The sequence below is a fragment of the Anarrhichthys ocellatus genome, unplaced genomic scaffold (assembly GCF_004355925.1).
Source record: "Anarrhichthys ocellatus isolate YVR2014 unplaced genomic scaffold, GSC_Weel_1.0 scaffold1, whole genome shotgun sequence".
Lineage (NCBI taxonomy): Eukaryota > Metazoa > Chordata > Actinopteri > Perciformes > Anarhichadidae > Anarrhichthys > Anarrhichthys ocellatus.
This window is the reverse complement of record NW_022280031.1, coordinates 12162532-12187730: the sequence shown is the minus strand read 5'-3', so window position 1 is coordinate 12187730 and position 25199 is coordinate 12162532. Positions and strand designations below refer to the sequence as shown.

At 42.6% G+C, this 25199-nt stretch overlaps 1 protein-coding gene across 1 annotated transcript; it reads right to left on the bottom strand.

Annotated features, from left to right (window-relative positions):
* Positions 1-369: 369 nt before the first annotated feature.
* atxn7 (ataxin 7) lies at positions 370-24550 on the bottom strand. The gene is given in 13 exon segments (XM_031844134.1): positions 370-3945; positions 4383-4521; positions 4523-5533; positions 5657-5778; positions 5960-6149; positions 6337-6617; positions 7812-7894; positions 8353-8696; positions 9374-9635; positions 13586-13690; positions 18612-18680; positions 18918-23061; positions 24408-24550. Coding segments are annotated over 12 exon segments (2835 nt in total). The 5' UTR covers positions 19129-23061; positions 24408-24550; the 3' UTR covers positions 370-3927.
* Between the last annotated feature and the right edge of the window lie 649 nt (positions 24551-25199).

The window sequence follows — 25199 nt, the reverse complement described above, 5'->3', positions numbered from 1 at the left end:
ACTGCCCTGGCAGAATAGTTATTGTATCTCAATGGGATGTTTCTGGTTAGATAAAGAATAAATATAAAAACTGAATGTCATATCTTTGGAATGCAAAGAAATTTTATCACATCTGCCACTAGGGAGGGGAACCCGAAACCCCGATATTCCATCTTCACTAGTTCTAAATTTTTAAGATCAGTGTTGAGCTTCGACGTTATTGGTTCTTTTATCGGTGCTTTTTAACATTTTGCTGTAATTTATTATCACCACACCGCCTCTCTGCTCGGTTTTGGGGCTGAGCTCCAAACACACACGCAGCAAAGTCAACGAACATCAGAGCAGACAGGCCGCGGTTGAGACAGTGATGTGAACTTGAGTTGACTATGAAGTTATACTATATGAAGTTCCCAGAAAAGTCATGGCCAAGATATCTGCTGACATCGGAGCCTCAGAAAAACAGCTCCTTGCCCCCAGAGGCTTATCGGTGCCAGACTGACAGCCGATGGGATCTGAGATTGTATGACGTCAAAGGCCAAAGTCACTGTGACCTCACCATGCTTTTGGCCTTAACTGAAGAATTCATATGCTAATTTCACAACAATCTCTAACAGGATAAAAATGAAGTGATGTTCTGTACCGACATGGCTGTAAACTGCAACTTGACTGGTCGACAGACATAAAACCGCGAGGCGGTAATTGTAATGTTCTTTATGAAAGAGGCAGAGACGTCATTTCATATAAATAGCAGTATAAATTATTTTATTTACAGAAACTTGTTACAAAACAAATATACTATACAATCTTTTTTTCTTTAAATATTAATTCTAACCTATGTTTTGTTCATGAATTACATAGCAGCCAATACATAAGTCCAGCTGAAAATGATTTTGATGTATACAAAAAAAAAAATCTATACACGCTTTTACATAGTATGAATGGTGGATTTATTGTTTCCTCCCAAACACGAGCTGTATTCTCTCTCACTTTCACATTCCAAGTCTATGGTGCTATTAAAAAAAACCGTCCTCACGTTTCCATCTACTGGAAACGATGTCAAGATGTCAGTGGAGTTTGAGGGTAAACAAAACACTTGATTGAAGGTTTTTACGTAAAAATCCCAGTAAACCAGAGAGGACTTAAGCCGCACACAGAGAGGCTATCGAAATCTCCACGTCTTGTCTGGAAAACTTTTGACCCCCCCCCCACAACACTTGTTTTTCATACTGGGCGGCTGACAATCTCAGGTTTTACCATATTTAGGGTTCATAGGCAGATTTGAAAGCAAACGCCTAAATGCTTCCAACATTCAAGTAAGGTAAAACAACCCAAAGAACACTGTCCTCAAACAGTCAGGGTGAAACTAATTCAGGCACTTTCTTAATTTCATACTTCTTTTAAAAGCTGCAAACTATTTCTTTAAAAGCTGTGATTGAAATGACTCGTTTGGCAACGACGACACAAGCAGTTGGACTGTTTGTTTGTTCCTCTTCCTTGCAATGATTGCTTTAAGTCCCTCCAGCCTTTATAAAAGAACGCAAAGTGTTTCAATCGTGAAATATGTTTTAAGGTCTACAAAGTGTTTGAAAAGTTAATGGAAACTGGTTCGACAATTGGCACAGCTTCAAGCCTGCAGAACGCTTCAAAATCACAGGCTAATTGGGTCATATGGTAACTTTTTGTTGTGTTGATTCATAGGCAACGTAAAATATCTTGTAAAAGCACATGTGATTGAGACCTTGAAAAGTGAATAAAGGTATCCTGTCATACAGACACATGCTACAGTGGCAATACTTCACCTTTGATACTATAAGGATCTCAGTACATGATTCATGAGATGCTTCAGCTTCTACATATTGCATTCTAGAGACTTGGCAGTGAACCACTTCAAATAATCAAGTTCTCTGACTTGTTATCTTTTTTTACTAAATAAATAATTTTCTTTTTAATTTTTTTTTTTTTTTAAAAGATTGTACCAAAAATTCAGCGTGTACGAAAATTGCCTGTGCAAAAATACATATTTCACTATGTACAATTTAACAAAATACGTATTCTCAAATAGGGAAACTCCAATACTTGTTTGAGACATTAGGCTACGGGAAATAAAAAGGTAAATTAAGAATCTTAAAAAAAAAAGAAAAAAAAAGTCTCCTACTTTCCCACACTGACATCACTGGAGGTTCCATAAATCAACAGGTGTTGCCAAAAGATTTAATATGTCCGGTGAAGCCATCTCCATGAATCTCGCACCATAAAACCCACTCAAGACCTCTAGAAATAAGCAAACATCCCGACAAGTATTGCCTGATTTAAGACTCCATTTTGACAAAGGAATAGAGTATAATGCCTGGTTATCCATTCTACTGTGACAAATCTTTTCTCAACACACACCAACATCGTGTTACGGCGAGGCATCGGAACTGTAACACCCAGTGCTTGGGTAGTGGTTACACACACACACACACACACACACACACACACACACACACACACACACACACACAGACAGACAGACAGACAGACAGGAGGGACAATCATACCCACAGAAGACAGGTGACGTGCATAAAGTTTGCTCCAGTTAAGACGTACCATACCTGATTCCCTATGTAGGAAAAATAAACATTACAATTCACATCTGCCCACAACAGCTGTGGATTTCCCGCAGCTGAATGGGTAAAAAGTAGGTAAGTTATGGCAATAATATTAAGGTTTGCACAGATTTTCTTCATATCCACACAGGCAATGCACCATGAATGCTTTATGAGCAAGACTGCCCACCTTTTTCGTTAAAAAAAAGAAAAAAAAGAAAAGAGTAGTTGGCAAAGCTGATAGCAGCTTTTGGCTCGCTTTGTGACAACTAAGCAGTGCCTGTGGAGAAAGTAGTTCTTTCAGTTCTGTTCACAGTTGGGGGTAGGTCTACTGTGGCGATCATTTGTGAACAATGGAAAGATTCAGAAAATTAAACAGGTGTCCCTCAAGACAAAGTTATCGCTCTGCCACAAGATTCAATCAAATGGGCACATCAGGCGTCCTTTTCACATTTGAAAGCACAACTGTCTTCACCACATCTACAAAGACTCTTTGTAGTTCAGTGTAAAAAGCTCATCAGAAATCAAAAGGTAACACTTGCATAATTATTCTGGGTAATAAAAGAATTGACCAGATCGTCTCTACGGGCTCCTCTCAGGCTACTGCGTGGAACTCCAAGCTAATCAAACGCGTCGCCAGAGAGTCAAACTAATGAAAAGTGAAACAACAAGGTGATTGTGTGTTGTTTAAGGTGTTGCAAGTAACAGTTTGCTGCTCCTCCTCCTGCTGCTGCTGCTCTCCTTCCAAGGCTTCTGAGATCAGGCGCTGGGGGTGTAATTAAGTTGGAAATTCCAGTAGTCCAGCAGAATCTGACATGAGAAAAATTCTCTTACACGCACACGCACATTCGCACACTCATTCGTTAACAAACACGGAAGAGATCGGCTTGTTGTCTCCCCAGTTGCTCAGTGTCATGGCGGCTTGTTGCGGCAACCCTTAACCTGAACCCAATGGGCTTTGAACCGCAGTTCAAGAGACCCCTGGCTGTTGCTATTGATCCTCCTACTTCAAGACAGGAAGACCTCTTAGAATACTGGGACAACACATGCGTGGGGGGTCCTTGGCTCGCTCATCAGACCCCTGGCAATCCACGCTATACATACAGTGCCATTGCACCCTTCCTCCCAACACACACACACACACACACACACAAATACACATGGCTTTGGGAGAAATAGTAAGGACCACATTGACTTCACTGGGCAGTCCAGATCATCTCCACCCTGAGGATTGTGGGAAGCTGAGAGTAATGTGGGTTTGATTTTAGAAGGCCTTGTGAAGTCCGGAGCAATATGCGGACCGCTCTGGACTTTTTCCCGTCCGCCTGTCGGTTCCATTCACAGAAGCCGGACACCGCTGTCAGGGACGAGCCTTTGGCTGGAGGGGAGAAGGGAGAAAGACAAAATCAGTATGAAAATGTTTTTAAGCACCCGTAAAGATAATTTCCCACTAGCCCTAGATGTTTGTGGGATAATGTGCTACAGTGGATGCAGATCGGTCTTAGAATATGGAACGTAAACCCCGAGAACAACCTTGGATTCTTAGAGAGACCAATGAAAGAAATGCTGAATGAGAGGTTGTGTTGCCCTACAGAAGCTAGTGTAACAGAAGCTAGATCGGATGGGACGTCATGACATCATCTCAACTTAAGGTCGGTATGAAAAGTAGAAGTTTCAGGGTTCTGGTATTGTACATGCTGTCTCACTGCCACACTTTCATGGCTTACCGGAACATAAACATAAAACAGAGCGGAGATTACACATTTATCTCCACTTTTAAAAATTAAAATGCATCTTGATTGGTACAAAACCCACCTGATGTAAATGGGAGTTGTTCGGTAAACCCGGCGTCCCTGGAATACTTCGCCCATGCTTCCCATGGATGTTGTTAATGGCAGGTGACTTGGCCACTTTGGGTCTACCTGGTCCAGGTCCCACTCCCCCTCCTCCCCCCCCCACCACCACCACCACCACCACCACTATTAATGCCGCTGGAGGCAGGAGAGCCTTTGCGCTTCTTGCCCTCCAGGCGCCCATCTGTGGAGTGGTGGCTGAAGTTGGTGTGGTGGTCAGCTGAGGATAAGGACTGGTGGTGGACAAAAGGTCCCAGGGAAAGGGTGGAGTCACTGCTGTTCATCACTACGCTCATGCGCTTGATGGATTCTGCAGGGCTGCCCGAGGGAGGACCTCGTGCTGGCGGCCCTGAGGAGCCGCCTGCTGAACCTCCAGAAGGCTCAGCCTTGAGGCTGAGTGAGTTAGTCCGCACAGTGGGGCCACAGTTAAGCCCCACGCTGTGGACTCCGCTGTGGGAGGAAGATAATGACGACGATGAAGGACCTAATGAGCCGTGGTGGTAGGTGCTCCCTGAGCTGCCAACATTCGTACAGTTCTTCTTGAAAGGGGAGGAGGCGGAAGAGTAGATGGCATTAGAAGAGGAGGATTCAGAGGGGCCATGGGATGAAGAGAGTATAGAGCTGTTCTTCCTCTTCTTCCCCGAGCTGAAGCTTGTGTTGCTACTGTTACTGTTGCCCCCACCAATGGAGTTGGGGATGAAGGGTATCGAGGAGCTAGAGATCTCCTTGGGCCTGAAGGACGACGACGACGACTTGGTAGTGCTGCTGCTGGAGGAACGGGACTTAAGTGCCCGGCCTGAGGCTAGGGAAGGAGCTGAAGAAGAAGAGGAGGACAAGTGGGCTGAAGGCATCTGCGGCGACGAAGACACTTGTCGGGCCTGCGTAATGCCGTAGGCCGGGTGCTCAGCCCCGCCCTGAGGGGAGCTGCGGGCATTTAAGGTGGTCCCATATGAGAGCACAGACTTGCCCTCGTACGATTGGCTATAAGGAGTCTGGGGCAAGGTGGCAGGGGGGCCCAGGAAGCCTGAAGAGGGGGTGCTACCGTGGGAATTTGTGCTTGTCCTATGGGAAGGTGCAACGGAGGAGGAGTTCTCCAAGGCCAAGGGGATTTTCCTGCAACAAGGAACAACAACATTCATTAGCTCCAACTTTTAATAGATCAAGAATGCTGACCCTAAAAGACAAGGAGGCCAAATAGTACGTGCTTCGGCCATAATTAAATCTGGACAGACTTACTTCCACATCTGAGAGTTGACGTGTTTGTCCATCATCGTGGTTAGGGCACATCGCACTTTGTCCCATCGCCTGTCAAAGGAGTAGCAACCTCTTCCTAACAGTCGACTTCCAAATGTACAGTACTGGGAACAGAGAGGGGGGTACCAACTATCAGTAAATCATAAATCAATCATAACAAGCAAAAAGTACTTACTGTGAAATCTGAAACGTATAAGGGATTTTTTTTTTTTTTATCTACAGTGCTTCCTAAATAAAAGTAGTTGCATGGCTAATCAGAGACCAGTGATGGTAGGGTGCACTTACAGCTGCCGGTCGGGGGTGATAACCTGAATAGTGACAGTCCAGTTTGTCAGCGCTGTCCTCCCGCTCCTCGTTCTCTCCCTCGTCACTGGAGGGTCGAGAAAACCCACCAGGGGTAGTATGAGCAAGGTGTGGCGACTCGTGGACTACTGCAGGGTCTCCGGGGGTACCACCTCCGTGACTGCTGTTTAGTCTGATGGACAGATAGTGTGGCCGATCATTTTCAACTTTAAATCGTTAAAAACTGTTTAAGAGAATCATACAAAATGTATCAAATGCGCAATTGTAACGGTTTGTTTCACCTCTCAGTGATCAGGACTAGTTTGACGGGTGTCACTACACGCAATACATACAAAGAACAGATCTGGGGCAGAACGTACCGTGGAAGACCAGGGCTGTGAAATTTGGGCTTGCAGAGTGGCAAAGGCTTAGTGGCGTCTGGGGCAGGGCCGTTCCCATGAGCAACCTGGTGGGCATCATGGGCAGCAGCGAGGTGGGAGGAGGGGTGTGGGTCCCTGAGAGAGGTATTTTGCTGGGAATGGGGTTGGTGGAGCTCTCTCTCCTTCTCCTTCTCCCTTGTTCTGTTCTTGTGCTCTGCCAGCAATGTGTCAAAGCGCTTCCTCCGCCCTGGCACCGCCCTCCGCTGGCTTAAGGAATGTGTCTGGCGGGACATTAGAAAGGTGCAAAGTCAGAATTATTGTTTGGGAGGTGATGGGATGTTATTTTAACTCCAATGTGTACATGAGTGATGCATCTCTGAAATGTTTTGAGAATATGGCATGTGTGGCTTTGCGGAAAATAATCACAACCATCCTTTAAAAAACTGGTAATATTTTATGTGTTAATTATTGTCAACAAATTCCACATGAAGGCCAACACCAACAATGCCATGGAACTCTATCATTGTCATAAAACTATTATTATTGAAGTGCCACACTGTTGCACTGGCTGACATGTTCCTTCATTACAGTACATTGAACACAGACACTATAGTGTATTTAGAAACACAGAGAGCAGAGAATTCTTTCCTGTTAATTCAGTTCGTAGGTGCTGTGAAAAAAAACACTTGTAATGACAGGGAAAACCCAGATTTTCCAAAGATTTCATTCACATTTTGGAAACATTCCGAGATATTCCGCGTTTCACAGTTGATTCCATACGTATCATCAAATTCTGTGATTGTCAGAGTTTTACACAGAAATCTTAGGGCCCTCGTTAGCTTTCAAAATAAACAGTGCGTAACATTTAGGATGATTAAGTGGAATATTATCTGCCAGAACTATGTTTTAATCAGTGTATAATCGCTGAAGAATCGTGTTTTCGTCAGCTTAGAAAAGGCCATTTATATCTAGATGGGGAGCGGGTCCTCTTGCACGGAGTCTGCCATCTTCCACTGCCGCGTGTCTACAGCAGCCCAGAACACACAAACTGAACACTGGCTCTAACGAGAGCCTTAACATTTTTACGTTATCTGCTAGGGAAGCTTACCGAAACTCAGTCTTAAAACGGGCCCCAGTGCTAAACTATTAAAGATCGGAGTATTGATAAGCCCCGATGTTACTGTTGCTTTTTAGTAGTACTTTTTAGGGCTAAGCTCCTTCAACTACACACACACAGCCACAAACAAGCTAAAACAAAAGCTGTATGGAGTTAACTGTTTAACTTAGTTTGTTCTTGTAAACTTTTCTGCTGACTTAGAGAAAGCAGCGAGAATGACTGATATTATCCGACGTCTGTGTTCTTCATTCTTGATAAACGTCACTCAGAAATGTTATTTATTTGATTAAACTTTTAGATTTGTTTCCAGTGAGATATTAATGACTTTATGAAGTGACAAAGCAGAGACGCTGCTTACCTTGCATGTTAGGGATCTTGTGCATGGTTTCCGGGCGGTCATATCCACAACGCCACAGTGGGCATCGGCATTGAACTCACGTTCTGAAGGCACAGGAGAGAAGTGAGGGAGGAGAAAATTGTTACTTACATACATTGTGACAAATCCAACTGTTCTGATAACTTGCTTCACTGTAAGTTGTGTTACGTAAAATGTCTTAGATGAGTCATGGTCTTTAAAGCTGATGGATGTGACGTTGTGAAGACAGGTAGCTGTTCTAGTTGGTAACTTCCAGAGTTTTTGGTACCCGTGGTTAATATACCGATATCTTGTGGGTAAAACGAGTAATATACTCTATAGATGTTTGTTGTGTTCAATGGTATAGATTACGGATGTCAGGTCTTTACACAATGGGATGTCTTGCAAGATTAAGATCAGAGAAAACATAAATATGTTGTATGAAACAGTATAAAATTACTCTGTCATAATCAGACCTGACAATACCTATGTTGACAGCACAAAACCTGAGTAGCAGTTTCACTTAATTTCCTCTCCAACTGACCTGTCACTCTCTTGTTAAGGTGGCGTCTGCTACTGGCACTGCTGCTGCTGCTGCTGCTGTCCTGCTTCTTGTCTGAGAGGACTGAGAGGTGGCCCTTGCCGTTGGGAATCGGACCCGGGGCCAGTAATGGAGGCTTTGGTATGGAGGGACAGTTAAGGCCTGGTTTAAGGGCTGATGATGAGGAAGCGGAGGTGGTGATGGTGGTAGTGTTGGAGCTCACAGTGGTGCTAGAGGAGGATGTGGAGGATGATGAGGTGGTGGCTGGGGCAGATGGGGCCTGCACCAGCTTAGCGGACGAGTCCACCCTCAGATGCATCTTCTCCACCTTGACAGCCGGGGTGAGGCTGGAAGAGAAGGTTACAGAGATGAAGAGCGCAGCAAGGAGGAAGCTGAGAGTTAGAAACGCGGAGCCAGTGAGAAATGCATGGTAAGAGACAGATGTGTACGTATGGAGGGGGCTGGGAGGACAAAACATAAATCTATATGATCCATCAGTTATCAAAGACTCTGGTAATAAAAAAAAAAGACAGGTGTCAGAATATATGACTTTTCTCTGGACCGATCCCGAGCACAGATCCTGGACGAAATAAGAGATTTTGATAATAATGGCACCGTACTGCACTTACAACTCTTCCTCAATTAGACTGCAGCCTGTTTAATGAGGAGGAACATTTCAAACACAAGTTGACTCCTCAAAGACTATGACTATAATGATACAGAGTGGCGTTTCTCTATGCACACAGCTATCTTTGGCCGAGCGTAAATGTACAAACAACCAAGTGGTATATTAACCAGGCAATGGCCGAGATGTCTTTTTTCACCAAATTAACCGTAATCAATTACAGCCGAGTAAATATTACAGGCAACAGTTGTTATAACAGCAGGAAAATGAAGAATCTGTGGCTTAAACTTTTATATTGCCATAAAAACGACTAACTGTTCAGCCCAGTTCTTGGTCTATACCGGCAAATTGCACAACCCTGGAAACACACTTTACTACAAATGTTACAGAGGAACTTACATCTTGTCCAGCTGGGGTGTCCTGAAGGGTGCAAAGGGGGTTCTTCGCTGAAAGCCTGGCAGCTTCTCTTTGGCTGGTTTGACGAGTTTGGGATTGGAGGAGGACGACGCTGAAGATCCAGCGGTGGAAGGTCGGCTAAGGATGACTCCACTTGCCAGTCCAGCTATAGGCCCCGAGCCCAGCCCGGGTCCGCTGGTCCTGTTCCTGCCCGACACGGGGAAGGGGGAGGGGGTTGGCTTGCAGGCCGAACTGTGTCTTCTCTCTGGAGCGACAGTATAAACCAGGTTGGCATTAAAACATAATAATGAACTCGATTAGATGATGAGGGTGAGGCATCACAAAGCTTTGACCCAGCACTATAAGAAAAGGTAAGACACGTGGGAACATAGAGATCTTCCTTTGACAGTAGTAAGCAGGTTACCTCGGCAACAAATAAGCAGTATTTGTGATTCATGCCAACTCCGTCTGAAATAGAAGCAGCCAACAGGTCAAGAACTTCATTTCCTGCCTGAGCTTCCAACAACCTGTAACTGTGCAAACTGATAAAAGGCAGTTTGACAGCAGAAAATGTTAGGGTTATACTGAGATGTGGATGAAAAGCCAAAAATAGATGAAAGGAACAACATTTTCATCGCTAAGTGCTTGCATCCAAAGCTAAATATATTTTTTCCCATGGTGCACCATGGTTTCCAAACATCATCGAACATTGGTCTGTTGCGAGTGCGCCCACAATAATTACAGAAGGGTTTTGGGGTTTTCAAAGGACGCTCTCGCTATTTTTAGTAACCGCATACAACAATGAAATAGCACACTCAAAATAACTTCATTGAAATTATCACTACAGCTCCACAACACAGACACAGAGACTAGACTTTCTTTACTGTCACAGCTGAAACAACCCAAGAAAAAGGCAAGACAGCAACCGTATGATAGCATTTTAGTATATTCAGAGGTTACTGTAACTTGCATCAAAGTATTAAATCTTGGCCAGGCAGTGGCTCCCTAACAGATATACTGGACCCCCTGGGGTCATACATACAGACAGACAGACCTGCTGCTCTGACCACAAGTGGAGAGAGAGAGACCGACAGACATAGAGACAGAGCACATGTCGTACTCTAGAAACTATAGCGACCAGAGGAGAAAACAAACAGCATCACAATATACATTGCTTGCTATGTCTGTAGCTAGCAAAGTTAGGGACAAGTTAGCTGTTAGCAAGCTGATCACCCAGTTATCCTATTCTTTCTGCTGATGCCTCACATGTTATTGCCTGTATCCACTTTTGTCTTCATAGGCTACATCCACACTAGTACATTTCCATTTTTCTACCAAAAGCCGGGTAAGTTTAAAAACTCAGAAGAAGGTTTTTCGGTTCAGCAGCTTATAAAAACTTAGTTTTGGGTTCTTTAGCCTGTTGGTAGAGAACTTTCCACCACAAAGCAATGTTCTGTTTGCTAGCAGGCGAAAGTGACAAGGAGGCACCTTCACACTATTCAAAGTCAACGAAGAACAATGAACTGTTTTCGCCTTCCATTGCAAACATACAGTGAATGAAAGAGGATACAGCTTCAGAAGCACAAACAGGTTTTCATAGAAATGATCGGTGTCAGCAGCTAGCTAACGTGGTAGTGTTGTGGGCCTGGTTAGCTAAGCCTTTACTGGGCTAACTCCATGGAGTGGCAGGAAACCGGGCCGTAGGCTAAAGCTCAGCAGGTTATCTGCAAACGAGCTTGTTGCTGCAGAAACAGTGTAAGGGATGCAAACACACAAACACATGCATGGGCAAGGAGCTAGCACTCCCCATTTCCCTCAGCCCCCAACACACACACAAAGACACACACCTTCAAACTGTATAGCCTTCTTCCAATTTCCCTTTTTAGGCAGGAAAAACCTCTAAGAATGCCCTCTTCTTATCTAAGGAACTGTCTCTACACACCCATTCGCGACACACTCCAGATACCTTCCTTCCCTTTCTTTCGCTCCCTCCTGCCTAACCTCCTTCCCCCTGCTGTCTTGTCCTGTCCCGGTCATAGTCAACAGCACACAAACTCACACCAGGAAACCACAGCGTGACACTCAGTGCTCTGTCCACAAAGCACTGCACTGAGAACAGAGAGACAACACCAGCGGCAGAATAAAAGAAGAGTTTGGCGTGGAGGAAATAGAAACAGTAGACACAAGGAATAAGAGGAGCCTTAATGTCCTCTTTCACACGTCAGTTGGCTCAGTGTTAAGGGGAATCCCTGGCTGTTTGATGGCCTTACTACCATCTCAACAAGCGCCATGTTCAAGCCGTTGCATGAGCTGGCCTCAGTCTTCTCGTCAAAATAACATAAACACTATGGTTAGTTTACTTGCCATCTAAGCTCAAGGCGCATGATCCCATAATGTGTGTTTGTGTGTGTTCACTCAGCCAAGGCAACGTGTGTGAGCAGAGCCGTTAGGAGACGGGAAGCTTCCCGTTCTGCGGTGAGCGTCACCCCTGCTGGGATCAGCCTCAGCCGAGAACCACAAGAACACCTAATGGGAGACAGATGGGCTCAAAGAAGCGTGCTAAAATCATATTGATACCATCTCAATGGTGCCGAGATCAGTGCCTTTGCCCCGCGTTAACGCTACATGAGGTCGTCTTATAATGACATCAGAGGAAGGAAGACGGGAGGAAAATCCCAGCAAGGGCACTCCTACTCTGTATGGCCATGTATAGTAGCATTGCTACAATTAGTCAATCCAAAGAAAATGACTCACCAACTATTCTATTAATTGTTTAAATAATATATATTAAAGCAAACATTATCAGATACTGTGATCAACATTTTCTACTACTTTGACATATTCTAGACTAATGGATTTGGCGATGCATCTAAATTAATAGTCACATTATTCGAAAATAATCATTAGCTGCAGCTCTATTACGGTGCTTACAACTCCTACTTAATGGAAATTAAAGGAGGCACCATTAGCTGCTTGCTTTGTATAACTAGTGCAGTGCATTCTGCACAGTCTGCATTCACAACACCACCCTGTTAAAGATGTACGGCAGCCACCTGCTGGGATTTTGTCAGTACTGTTTTACCTAATAGGCGCTGTAATGCCCTCCAATGAAAAATCCCCATGCAGGTATAACAACTAAACTGTAATAGTCATAATTAATAGTCTGGTCTAGACAGGCTTGCATCAGTCTATATTGTTTAGCAGTGTGGGAGGAACCGTCTCTTTGAATATTGTAATAGTGGCATGGACAGTTCCAATGGGAGCCATGTGCCATTATACCCCCCTCTTGTGGCTGACCGTGACAACTGTAACTGCTGACACACTTCATGGAGAATCCACACCACTGACGGGAACAAAAACCCAACAACAATTTAGGACAAAAAAAGAAACTATAAGAAGAGAATGTTATCCGATGTGTGATTCAGATGCTGGGAGTGGGAATGTAGTGACGGGACAAAAACTGGTGCTAATAAGGGTTGAAGCCATCTGATTTCTCACATGAACAGACTTCATGTCTTCTAAAATTGACTTCATTTACAAAGATTAATATACGTTATTGCGGTAAAACAAAGAGTCTTACATGGCAGGACATGGTAGATGTCACTCTAAAATGCAGCATTTCAGGAAAATGAGATTGCGAGTGAACAGACAGCTTATTTATTTCAGCGACTGTGGGCGTTTGTGAACTTGCCGTTAACACTGTCAAGTTTAAAGAGACCCGCAGTGATGCAGTCACTCTATTTACAGATCTATAATTCATCCATTTACTCTAGCACTATATTCAAAGATCCAGCTCAACTACTAAGCACGGACACACACAAAGTATTTACAGAACTAGAAATCCTATCCGAGCTGTACATGTTTTTAAAAAGTACATTAGTGCGAAGGCCGAGACAGTCGCATCAAATATTAACAGGGGAATTGTAAACACGCACAAGTGAGACAGTGAGTTAAATAAATAAATAAATCAAAGTCTGTGGCGTCTGATCTCGGGTTACTGTGCGGAGAAGGAAAAGTGGAGGGGGAACACAAAGGCGTAGGGGGAAGTGATACCACGGAGTGTGTCGATGTGTGAAATATCGCCACCAGCCATGAAGTGGTATATGGTCCCGACAGATGAAGACTACTTTGTTACATTTCTTATTCACTGATCTACTGCCTGTACTGTCTACATTCACTCGCTCGTGTAAGTGTGTGCATGTGCATGACACTTACCGTAGTGTGCTTGGAAGGCCTGGGGCTTGACGACCTGGCCGCAGTGGTTGCACATCACCAGGTAGAAGTCGTCCTGTGCGGGGCATTGGCCGAATATGGGCATGTCTGTACACAGGGGAAGAATCAACCGGAGAGGCGACAAGTCAAGGAGAGACAAATAAAATAGACCTACATTCACCTGGTGCTCCAGTTGGCAACAGACTCTGACTCTTCACTGAAACATCAATCATTTGTTGTCATAACACTGCTGCAATAGCTCAAGATAGGGTAACTTCAGTTTATTAGCTTAACATCAAGAAGGAAACCCGGTTATAATAAATGTACACATCCTCGTGTTGCACAACACACACATGAAAACGCATAACCATATAAAGAATCTTAAAAAACTGAAGCGCTCACTCAATGCAAACTGTCGAGCGAAGTCTTTACATGCAGATACTGATCAAGAAATAAGAAATAAATTGAATTCATTTCGTTTTATGTGACAGTAAACAGAGTATCTTTGGGTTTTGGACTATCAGTCAGATTAAACGAGGAATTTGAACTTTTCACCTCGGGCTTTAGGAAAATACAATACCCCCCCCCCCCAAAAAAAAAAATCTGAAAGTTTATAGACCAAACGTTGAACTGATTAAGTAAGAATACTAATCATTAGTTGCAGTCCTACAATCAAAACAGAGAGATGTTGGTTTTCATCAAAGTCTGTCAAGTTATAAAAGTTCTATGTTTAAAATCAACAATAAAATATTCCAATCCACGAATGAGATCCTGTTCTCATGAGTCAGGACTCATCTGAAACCTCCTCCCCTAAAACCGGCCCATGCTTAACACAAGACAGCGTTATGGAGTAACGATTTAAATGTGGAGGCACACAAAAGGGTCACGAACCCAAAAACCTTTTGACAACTCTGTCTGGATTAACTGAAAGGAAGAGAAACTGGAAGACACGGCTGATTACGGGGGGGGGGGGGTAATTTCCCCGTGGTGCCCCTAAGGCGGTGCAACTTTCAGGCGCACGATCATAAACAAAAACATAAGAAGCATGACTTCCAAGGTATGGCATGTCTGCAGCTCCAGCATCTCAAGCCCACAATTTGAAACGAACCGAGCCTCGCACTTCGCAAGCCACTCTAGGGCAAACGGAGGGAAGTGCCGCTACTCACCAGAATGTGATCAAAATTTACCCTGGCGCACGGAACCAGAAACCACCTAATTAAGGAGGCTAATTAAGAGATTTGCCTGGGGCGTTATGATGAGATGAGCAGAAGACAGGATACAAGAGGAGAGAAGTGGAGCCCCTACTCAATATGTACTCCACCAGGGCCGTCAAGGGTTCTCCAAACGTCGCTAGACGAGTCTGGACGGGATGAGGGCCATTAAGCAAAGCCCATATAACAAGGGGCCGACTAGGCGGGATTCCCTCTCAGTGAGGTTAGTGGCAGTCTTGTGTGGATGAATTGACAAGCCTGATGCTACTTAATGCATGTCAATTGTCTGAAGCCACTCTGCTAAGTGTCTCCTTCAACAGCCGTGGAGCAAAAAGACTGATTCTCACAGTGGCTGGTAACTACCAAGGAAAAAAAGGCAAACGTCTTTACTTAATGGACAAAGGCATGTAAATTATACAGAGCTTGAGTTGGGAAGCACACTGCTGATGTGCACAAGCGAGGGTGGGACTACTATTCAAAAGAGAACAAGTGCAGAAATGTGATGCGGAGTGGCAGCACTCACTGGTTGCCACTTGCGCAAGCCATTAAAGCAGAAGTTGGAAGCTTGCCTGAGTTCTGTGTAACTTCTTGGGTCTACACGTCTGTACTAATCCAACCATGAGCCAGTCTCCTGTACCAGCAGCAAATTCAAGTTATGAGAGAGCACACATACTTGCTCAATCAATAACCTCCCATGTATTCTCCATTAAAACTTCTCTCGGCTCCTTTATTGAAACAGGCCAAGAACTGTGGCGTCCAACAGGCTGACCACATTTCCTCGCTGAATCAACAGCAAGGTCAAACAAAACTCATTCCCAAACTGCTGCAGTTGTTCACTTGGAGCATTCTCCAAACGGTTTGCTTGACTATAAAAAGCAGCCGAGCTAGATGGCCTCCCCACTCTGCATTCAACGCACTCGCAGCGACTGAACTGTACCGCTGAAATGGCTCGACTTGAAGAGTGGTCCAACGCCACAGTGTCTGCCCCATTCTCAATCTCCATTTTCTCCTTGTGCAAGTAGGAGATGAAAAGGATAGAGAGAGAGAGAAAAAAAAGAGAGAAAGGAAGTCATGGTGGAGTAGAAAGGCAGCGTAAAGCCAAGAAAGGAGCGTGGAGAAAAAACACAGAGAGAAAGAGAGCAGAGACGCAGGCCGAGACGTCAGTAAGACAAAGCGAGAGTCAGCCGAGAAAGAGGAAGAGAGCCTGTGAGCCCGAGACAGAGGAAGAGAATGAGAGTCCAGTTAATCTCAGCATCCTCATCCATGGCAGTGATGAATGATCTAGCTCTGGCTGCCTCTGAGCTGAACACACGCTGGCTGAATCTGACCTGTGACTGACACTGGCACTACATTTCCCAGCTTCCCTGACTGCGACACTGTAAAATGTATCAAAAAAGGGGAGACGAGTGGATTCATCATTCATTAATTCCCATACATTTTTTTGTACAATGTGTTAATCGTCTGTGTGTGTTAGAATGGCGGTTACGCCACAGGAGGAATCTGGTGGTGAGTCATGGCGGAGAGGTGTAGTCATCCACTTGTAATACCCCAACAAAACACACACGCACACACACGCACACACACACGCTCACAAAATAACATTCTATGAATCTCCGGCAGCATGTGCCGATCAGCCTCATGACACAAACAAGAGACACCAACAGATGCCGTTACATGATGGGAGACATGTTTCAAGCCACTTGCACATCAAATGACCTCACAGTGTCACATTTTATAAGACCATTAAGTCTCTCTGCTTTCTTCTGAAGATGCTTCTTTCGACCTGGAGATACAATAATCTCATCCAAAGCAGACAACATGTCTTTAGGTGAACCGCCACCTTAATGTAATGCATCTCACACTGTTTTGTATGAAATATGAAAGCTCTACTTTTCCTGACATTGGGAGCCTCTAGTCTAGGACATGCGTCATTGACATTGTGCAAACGCAACCTTAGACAAGTGCCCTGTCAAGTAGTCTGCAATTAACCCTTTCCTATACAGCAGCACATGGAGAGGGGAAAAAAAAAAAAGACTAAATCTACACACGGATGACATCATAAGCGTGGGCCAAAATCATGTTACCAAATGAAGTGTGGCATCTTTCCTCATGGCCATTCCTCATTGAGATATAACTTCAGACAGACCAGTTCTGCAAATGCATTATTAGACGGCAGGAACGTGTTCCTCCAAAGTGTTGGACAAATCAGTGTCCAAAGGTGTTCTATAGTAGGAGTTGCCAAAGTCCGAAAAACTGTCAAATTAAGTGAGAATTAATCACCACACCACAGTGATCGCTTTGTTGTTTGCTGTGGAATTAATGATGGTGTTGAACGCCATTTTTCTCTGCCAAATTGTACACACAAATAGATTTTCAGAACAGAAAACAACGGATGACGAATCTATTTTCACTCTACACTTAGTTCTGAAAAACAGCTCAAAGAAATGGATGCATGTTAATCTTGGTGTCCGAGTAGCTGCTATGAACGTCCCATAACAAGGTGACATTTGATATGCCGTGTGTCCTTGAGCAATAGTATCGACATTAGCAAAGCATGAAATCTTTCATTTAACTTTATTGAGCTAGGCTTCAATCTACAATCACAGTAGCACCGATGTTTGTTCATCATTCATTTATTAAGTCATTCTGTCAGTCTGGGAGCTTGGCGAGCCTGGAAAATAGTGCATGATTCCCGATTTATAATTAAACAAGGTGCCAGTTTATTATCGTAACAATTTACCTTTGTAGTTCTAAATCCAGGCCTGACAGCAGGACAAATCAGCTAACGCTAAACACGGTGTTTCCAAAAATAAAATTGCAGTTCAAACTGCTCTGAAACATCAATCTGTGGCTCAGAAGCCAGATGATGTGTGTTTATGATATTGTGGGTTTTAATCACCTTTGTCAAATGATGTCCTTTCTCTTAATTCTGTCATGACTGGATCTTTTCCGGTACTGTAACCTCATTTTTATACATAAAATCAGCTAAAGAGAAAATTCCTGGCATAACCTTAGATTATAGTAACTAGAATGTTCAAATTCATCCCGTCACTTAGATTTCAAAGCAGTCTGGTTGTTGTTTTTCTTTTATCCACCATGATGGCAGACTTTCAAAGTTTACATTTATCCAGCATGAATAAATCAATTGGTGGGCAAGTGCTTCAAAAGACATTAAGAAGTTATTTAAAATTGAGCATTTTGTTCAGTTTGCTTACAATATTTCTCTAAATATGTGGTAACAAAAACATGTGTTGAATCAGCTTGTGAAATAGGAGCAAGCCATATCGTAACTTCATAATGTTCAAATACAGCTATGGCTAAGAGGGGGCTTGGGGTTCTTGCTTTGAGAAACCACACAAATTTGACTCCAGTTATTAACTTTCAAAATGATTAGGACCTTCAAGTTTTTAACGACACAAACCTCCCTGTTGTTTTCAGAGACACGTGAAGTGTGGATGATTTCGTATGTAAAATGGAAGAAATGTAGATGATGGAACAACAAAGTATATTAAATGCAACCTCCAATCGGAATATGAATTTGTTATCACTATGTTTGGGCCTATACCAAAGTACAGCGAGTTTAAGTTGTTAACGGTTAAGTTATTTTAGGGACAGATGTAAATGTCAACTACCACACGAATAATAAGAGACACGTTTCACTTAGTGTTTCCGGTTGTCCAGTCAGTTCATGATGCGCATGATTTACAGTAGCTTTACATACTGTCCGAACGACGCGTGTTAAGTGTTTGAATCCATGTGCAAACCTCCACAACCAAAATACACCTTTGGCCCTAGAGACGAAAAAAAAACACACTCACCTTCTCTGCACAAACGCATGGCTTCCCGATTTTTCCCGGAGTCTTTGAAACTTTCCTCCGATTCGGCACCTGAAAACGAGGCGATCAGACACAGACAAATAAATAGTTGCACTTGCTTGCCTGTTCGTGCGGTTGCTACCAGTAGCGTTTCTTCGTATTCCACCAAAAAACTGCATGCGATCGGCCCCAAAAAAAAAAAAAAAAAAAGAAAAAAAAAAAAAAAAAAAAAAGGAGAGAGGACAGGACTGGCAACTGTCGCGCTCTACCTCGCTTCCTGGCGCACATTCGGGACGCTGAGGAACTCACCGTCGTTGCCGTTGAGTTTGGCGGCGTCGACCCAGTTGCTCCAAGGCTGTCCCAGCATTATTTCTGGACTAGGCAAGGATCTCCGCTCCGCAACAGTCGCCATTGCTGTGGAGCTTTCTCCCCGCTGGATCTGCTGCTGCTGCTGCTTCAGCTGCTGCCTGGCCGCTCGGCGCTGCTCCCCCCTGACGTCATCCTCGGCCCTTTCCGACATTCTTTCCGCTACAATGTAACAACACGAGAGTCAGCATTGGTAGCGCTCGGGATAGGAGGACTTTTTCACTGATTGACGCGGCAAACGCGTGTTGTTTCACCAAACCCGCCCCTCACACAAAAAAAAAAAAAAAAAAAAACAGAACCTGTGTGTGTGTGTGTGGACACTTGACAAGCAACATATGACATACAATATACTGAATTAACTGGCAGTTTATCTAAAGGGGTTTCCTGACTTGTTGGTTTTAATTCATTTTACATGCAATGCTTAACTACTTCGCCTGGTTAAAGCTAAATCTTGATTAAATACGACATGCACATAATTAGGGGGAGCTACACAATATTATACAGTAGTATTATATGATTTATATGAAAATAGAAATAAGTATATCATACAGCAGCATACAGCCCAGTATCCAACAGATTTGGATATTTATTAAGCCTGTTTTGATGGGACACTAGTGGGTGCCTGTTTACAGTCTACACACCATGCTTATGCAAATTCTTAATATCACTTCTTGCAATGACAAAAATAAAAAATTTCCACTTTCTGTTAAGAAAAAGAAAGCATTTAGAAATCTAAAACACATCAGTGTCATATCAAATGTCTATGAAAGGACTTGGTTAAACAGATCCTCCTGTGGCTGTTAACTTTCCGTGCAAAGGCAGAGTTACCCACAGCCAAGTAGTCTTGACTTTCACTTTCAAAATGAAATGCTTGTGACCTATCCCAAAGATGCATATAGACAACAGACAAAAGCTGACAAGCAAGAAAACAAGTAATGGAGGCAGTTTCTTTGCCTTGCCACAGACAACATTTACTGTAGAGACTGACGCAAAGTAAGACAGTTACTTGACTTACAAAAGGCACAAACATTTCTAGTCTTCATCTGGCGATGTCCTAATAAAAAACCAAGGCCAGTTTGAAAAATCTGAAAAAATCCTCAAAATAAATGTTAGAAAAGTTCAATGAATTCTTGAGGAACAATGACCTTGCCCAGTTGCTAATTTCAAGAGTACAGTTCAGAAACTTGGCTTTGGACCAACACTAAATATAGAAATTGCTAGTATCTCACAGAAAAAGTTATGTTTTATTTTGTTAAGTCTTTATCTATTGCCTATGCATACACCAGTCTCAAATTAATTCCATTGTATCAAAGTGATCCAAACAATATAAAAAAAATCCAGACTCCACTAGAAAATCTAGCCGAATATGTTCATACTACAAGGATGTTGAGTTTCAGAATGCAGACCTTTCTAAAGCAAAGTGGCTACTGTAGGAGCTGTTAAAATGGTCAAACCATAGACTAAAAACAAAATAAATGGATCCGGCATCTTTGGCCGTGTTTACACCTGGCAATGACATTCATCCTGGGGGACCTGATCACATGTAGACAGCTCAAAGTACAGGTGTGAATGCACCCAAGAGGTATTGAGAACGCATTGAGATCCGATCACTCAGACCACAGTCAGAGGTGGCCACATTCTTTTAGCAGTATGTACGTGAATGTGTCCTGGGAAACATTGAAGGACCGCCTACTCAGCTGACGTCCTCTGCGGAAGTAAGAACTCATTCGCCAACAGCGCCAGAGGTTCCAAATCGCATACTTTTTCTCTGTATTATACTATTAGTACGTACTGAAGCTCTTACAAAGTATGTACTTTTGCATGCAGTGAGCATACAATTGGGACATACTATTTTGTCATGACATTTCGCCCTAGTTTCGTCGTAGTTTGTAACTCAAAATTTGAAGTAAAACAAAAAGGTATGCCCATTTAGAAAAAGGTGCTATGTCTGCGATCTCTCTGCAGCTCAGTCGATGTGACGTATCCTCTGCTGCACATTAGCTTGTGGGTCAGAATAGGCAGGAAAGCATGCTGACTTGCATACTGCAAAATGAAACCGGATGCAGTAGAATTTCCTGGTATTTTTGGCATACTGCATTTGACATACTATGTATTGGGACATACAAAATCTTTTCCTGGGATACTAAATAATATGGCAGTATAGGTAATTGAGCACACTCGTATTATATTTCACGCAGTCTGAATATTTTGAAACGCCCATGGAGATACATTACGAGTGCGTCAAACATCTTGGGCGAGTTGGTCTGTCTGGAACACCCCAAGGAATAGACCCAGTCTGTATGTTTTGATATCTTCAACGCGTGTGGAGACACATTCTATTGCCAGGTGGGAGCTGTCCACTTGTGACTGGATCAACCATGACACATGTAAATGCCAGGTGTGAACAGGGCCTTCGATATCACTCATAGGTTTCTGAAGGGATGAATCAACAAATCCGACACTGGCATGCCGGGTTAAACCCGAGGAGAATATAGTATATTACGTTCAGGTTACCTGGTTGTTCAACGACATTTCACTGTGCTATGTTAACATTGATATGGATACCTACAACAACTGGGTGAGCCGGCATAACAAGCTTGATGCTGAGTGCTGTTGTTGTAGTTTGAGGGTGACGACACATTAAAAACTTTTAGTGCATTATTATTTTCATTTTCTGAAATACTATACAGAAATAATCAGCATTACGTGAGCAAACAGTGTCAACAGATACTCTACAGGTATTTGAAAGGGCTCAAGTACATCTCAAGTAGATTTCCCGCAATGACACAAAACATTAACACTATTTTTAAGAGGCATGCATTGAACATCTTTTTTGCTGTAATGTGAAACTTACCCGTTTAGACACAGCAACAAATTAGGAAACCCTGTGAATGAAATTTTTGGTATGACATTTTTGACTATTCATTTTGCCTTCTTTCATTACTAATCTATTAATGACCAACACTTAAGTTATGACATACCGATGCCTTCGTACTAATCCATCTCGATGAGTAGCAGTGACTACATCTGGGATTGGACCAGAGGCGCATCTGCTTTTTAAAAAAGCATTGCAAATTGTTAATCTTTAACATGTAAAAATATCAAGGTTTCCACTACAGCCCCTTTTAGACAAGCACTGTAATCTCACACACTTGTTTTTGTGTACGAACCAACCAATACATATTGATAATATTCTATTAAAGAGGTACTGCACACTAAAATGTGTTTTTGAGCTGTAAACTAAATGGTATGACTGTATTGTGATGAAACACTGCTGGTGTTAATGTTGACATTTCCACCAAATTTATAAAAATACACATTTCTTGGGTTAATAAATGGCTCAACACGCTATCTACTGTTTCAAACCAGCCCTGCCCCTCACAAGGCCAATGCTGACATGGAGTCAACCGGCTGGGACTCATCTATGTCATGAAATTTATATTAAAAAATAATTTTAATCTTTAATCAGAGACCAAGGGATGTTACTGAGCAACTCCTGCCTCACACATCAGCAAAAAGGTCCCAACAAAAACAGAATACTAATGAATATTTCAATAAAGTAGAAATAGTATTCATCTCAGGACTGATGCATTTCATCTGATGCTTTATCATTCAAGTAAGTAAATGTATAATCATGAAAGCAACAGAGAGAGGTCTTTTCCTTTTGCTAGATACTAGCTACCTTTCCTAGGGACACATTTCTATCATGACCACATGTATAGGTGTTTTTTAAGTTTTAGTTTGTGATATCCACAAACAAGTCAACAATGTTTGGGTTGTTTGTGTTTAACAAATAAACCTAAAGAAATCAAAAGTGGGTTCTCTGGAAAACAATTACTGTAAAATTGTTGAACTCCAATAAGTTTCTAATTCAGCGACAACTGTTAACATCTTTAAGCACTATATAACTACTTAATATTATTGTATAGCAAAATGAAACATTAACTGTCAATAGAATGTAGAGTCATAAGTGGCTGTGATATCTTACCTTGGCAAAATAAGAAAAAAGGAAGTTAATTTGAACTCAATCAACCGATCCTCATCAGTTTTGGTGATCGCTGGCCGCCACACACACTGGAGAGGAAGTCTGGAGACACACACACACACACACACACACACACACACACACACACACACACACACACACACACACACACACACACACACACACACACAGAGAGAGAGAGAGAGAGAGAGAGAGAGAGAGAGAGAGAGAGAGAGAGGGAGGACGAGTCAGTATCACGTTCTTTGTTTTTTCGTGTTCCTTGATAAGAGTAAATCACTGAATTTGGAATTATAAGGAAGGTAACTCTATCCTCCTTGGGCTCTGTCTTCCGAGTTCTTCACCGCTATGCAGTAAACAAATCCTGTAGGCACAAGCCCTAACCATCCTCTCCAGCCCCACAACAATCCTTTTTAAACACAGATAGAATAGATAGATTCTGATTGTTTTTGTTGTCTTAACTGATAAAAGACACATTGTAATGTATTCATAGAGGTAGCAAATGACTTGCTAAAGCAAAACACAAACCATACAATGATAACTGGTGTGTATGAATAACAACCACTTACTTTACATTTGTTTAAATTTGTATAGCACTTCAAAAGCTACTGATGAAGACAATGGCTGGGTTGTGTCCTGCATGGTCTTAAATCATCCCAAAAATGAGTATAATGCATTTTATAATATGTCTAACATATGCAAAATCACATAATATAATCAACTGAGATTCCTTGCAATGAACCTCTGGTCTGCTGTATCATATATCATATTGAACTGGCACCCAGCCCTTACACATTTCTACATACACTGGCTATTACTATGGCATCAGAGTTAAAGTATTATAAAGTGTAGCATTGTTCTTTTGAATAGCCCGCTATATGGCAATATAAACATGTCAGCACGCGCAGCTTAGGCTGAATCCAATCGACGTTTGGGCTCCAAAAATAAAGTTTATCAAAGGCCATGATTGGCAATAGAACATTAAGTAATAATTTCTTTAGTATCTAAGAACTTGTCGTTATCGTTTACAACTCTGTTAGCTAGCTGACATTAGTTACTAGAGACCAACAAGAGCAGACAGTTCTACTGGCTAGCGTTGCTCCCACCTCTACACATTACCACACTAACGTACATTAACATTGTTGTCAATGAATAGAAAAGACGAGGCACGCGTTAATCGTAAATTCGACATGTGGAAAAAAAAAAAAGACACAAGGTCCATTATGAGTTGTGTCATGAAAACAGGCTCCATCCAGTGTGGGTCTGTGACTGGTACAAACGTTACTAGGGAGCAGTGGTGGCTACATTAGCCTGCTAGCTGACGCCTGTAGCCAGCCATGACTAGCGTTAGCTAAGAAGCTGGCAGAAGCCTGACAGCACAGCAGAAGTCATTAGCAGTCGTCACGGATCGACAACAAGTTCACTCTTACCAAGGCTCTGGATGCTGTAGGCGTAAACGTGACACCAGGCAGATATATATCAGCTGGATGAACTGGGCGAAGGAGACAGAAGACGGTGGGAAAGAGTGAGTGCAGTGCTCAGCCTCTGTGGAGGTCTTCACCTGGTGCTTCCATGTCTGTTTACCAGACTGCATTCTGGGTCAGCGACGTCACTGCGCTAGCACGCACGCACGCCGATGAGTTAAAGCAGGTTCTCGACCATCAAAGTACTTTTGGTCTTTTATTTTCAATGGAAAATAGCGGAGGTGTCATATAAATTACTACACAGAATACATTGTGTGAAAGATGTTCTTCAGAGAGTTTAAATTGCTGTGGATTACAGGTGCGATTTATTTTTTTGTGCGCATTTATACCTAAATTTAAACTTTTTGACAGGGACATCAAGTTGTAACTGAACCATCTCCATGTGTTGTTTTATTTTGAGAACAACTTAACATTTCAGCTGACTATATGATTGCCATTCAATACACCTGACAATGTAAATAGTTAATTATGATGCCGTGGCCTTAAATGTCACTTAATGTGTCCTTATCAATTTATATCTGCAGATTAATTGTATACTGTACATTTATGTAAAATAAAGGGAATGGATGAGCTGCTCACAACTACAAAAATTGAAACTAGTTGTGGGTTAATTAAACAGCTCTGGAAAACTTCAGAAAACAAAAAAGAATGAATAATCGTGATAGTAAATGCTTTCATCATGTCATTGTGTCATGACGTTTAATGTGAGTTTTTAGGTTACATTCAGATTCTAAAACT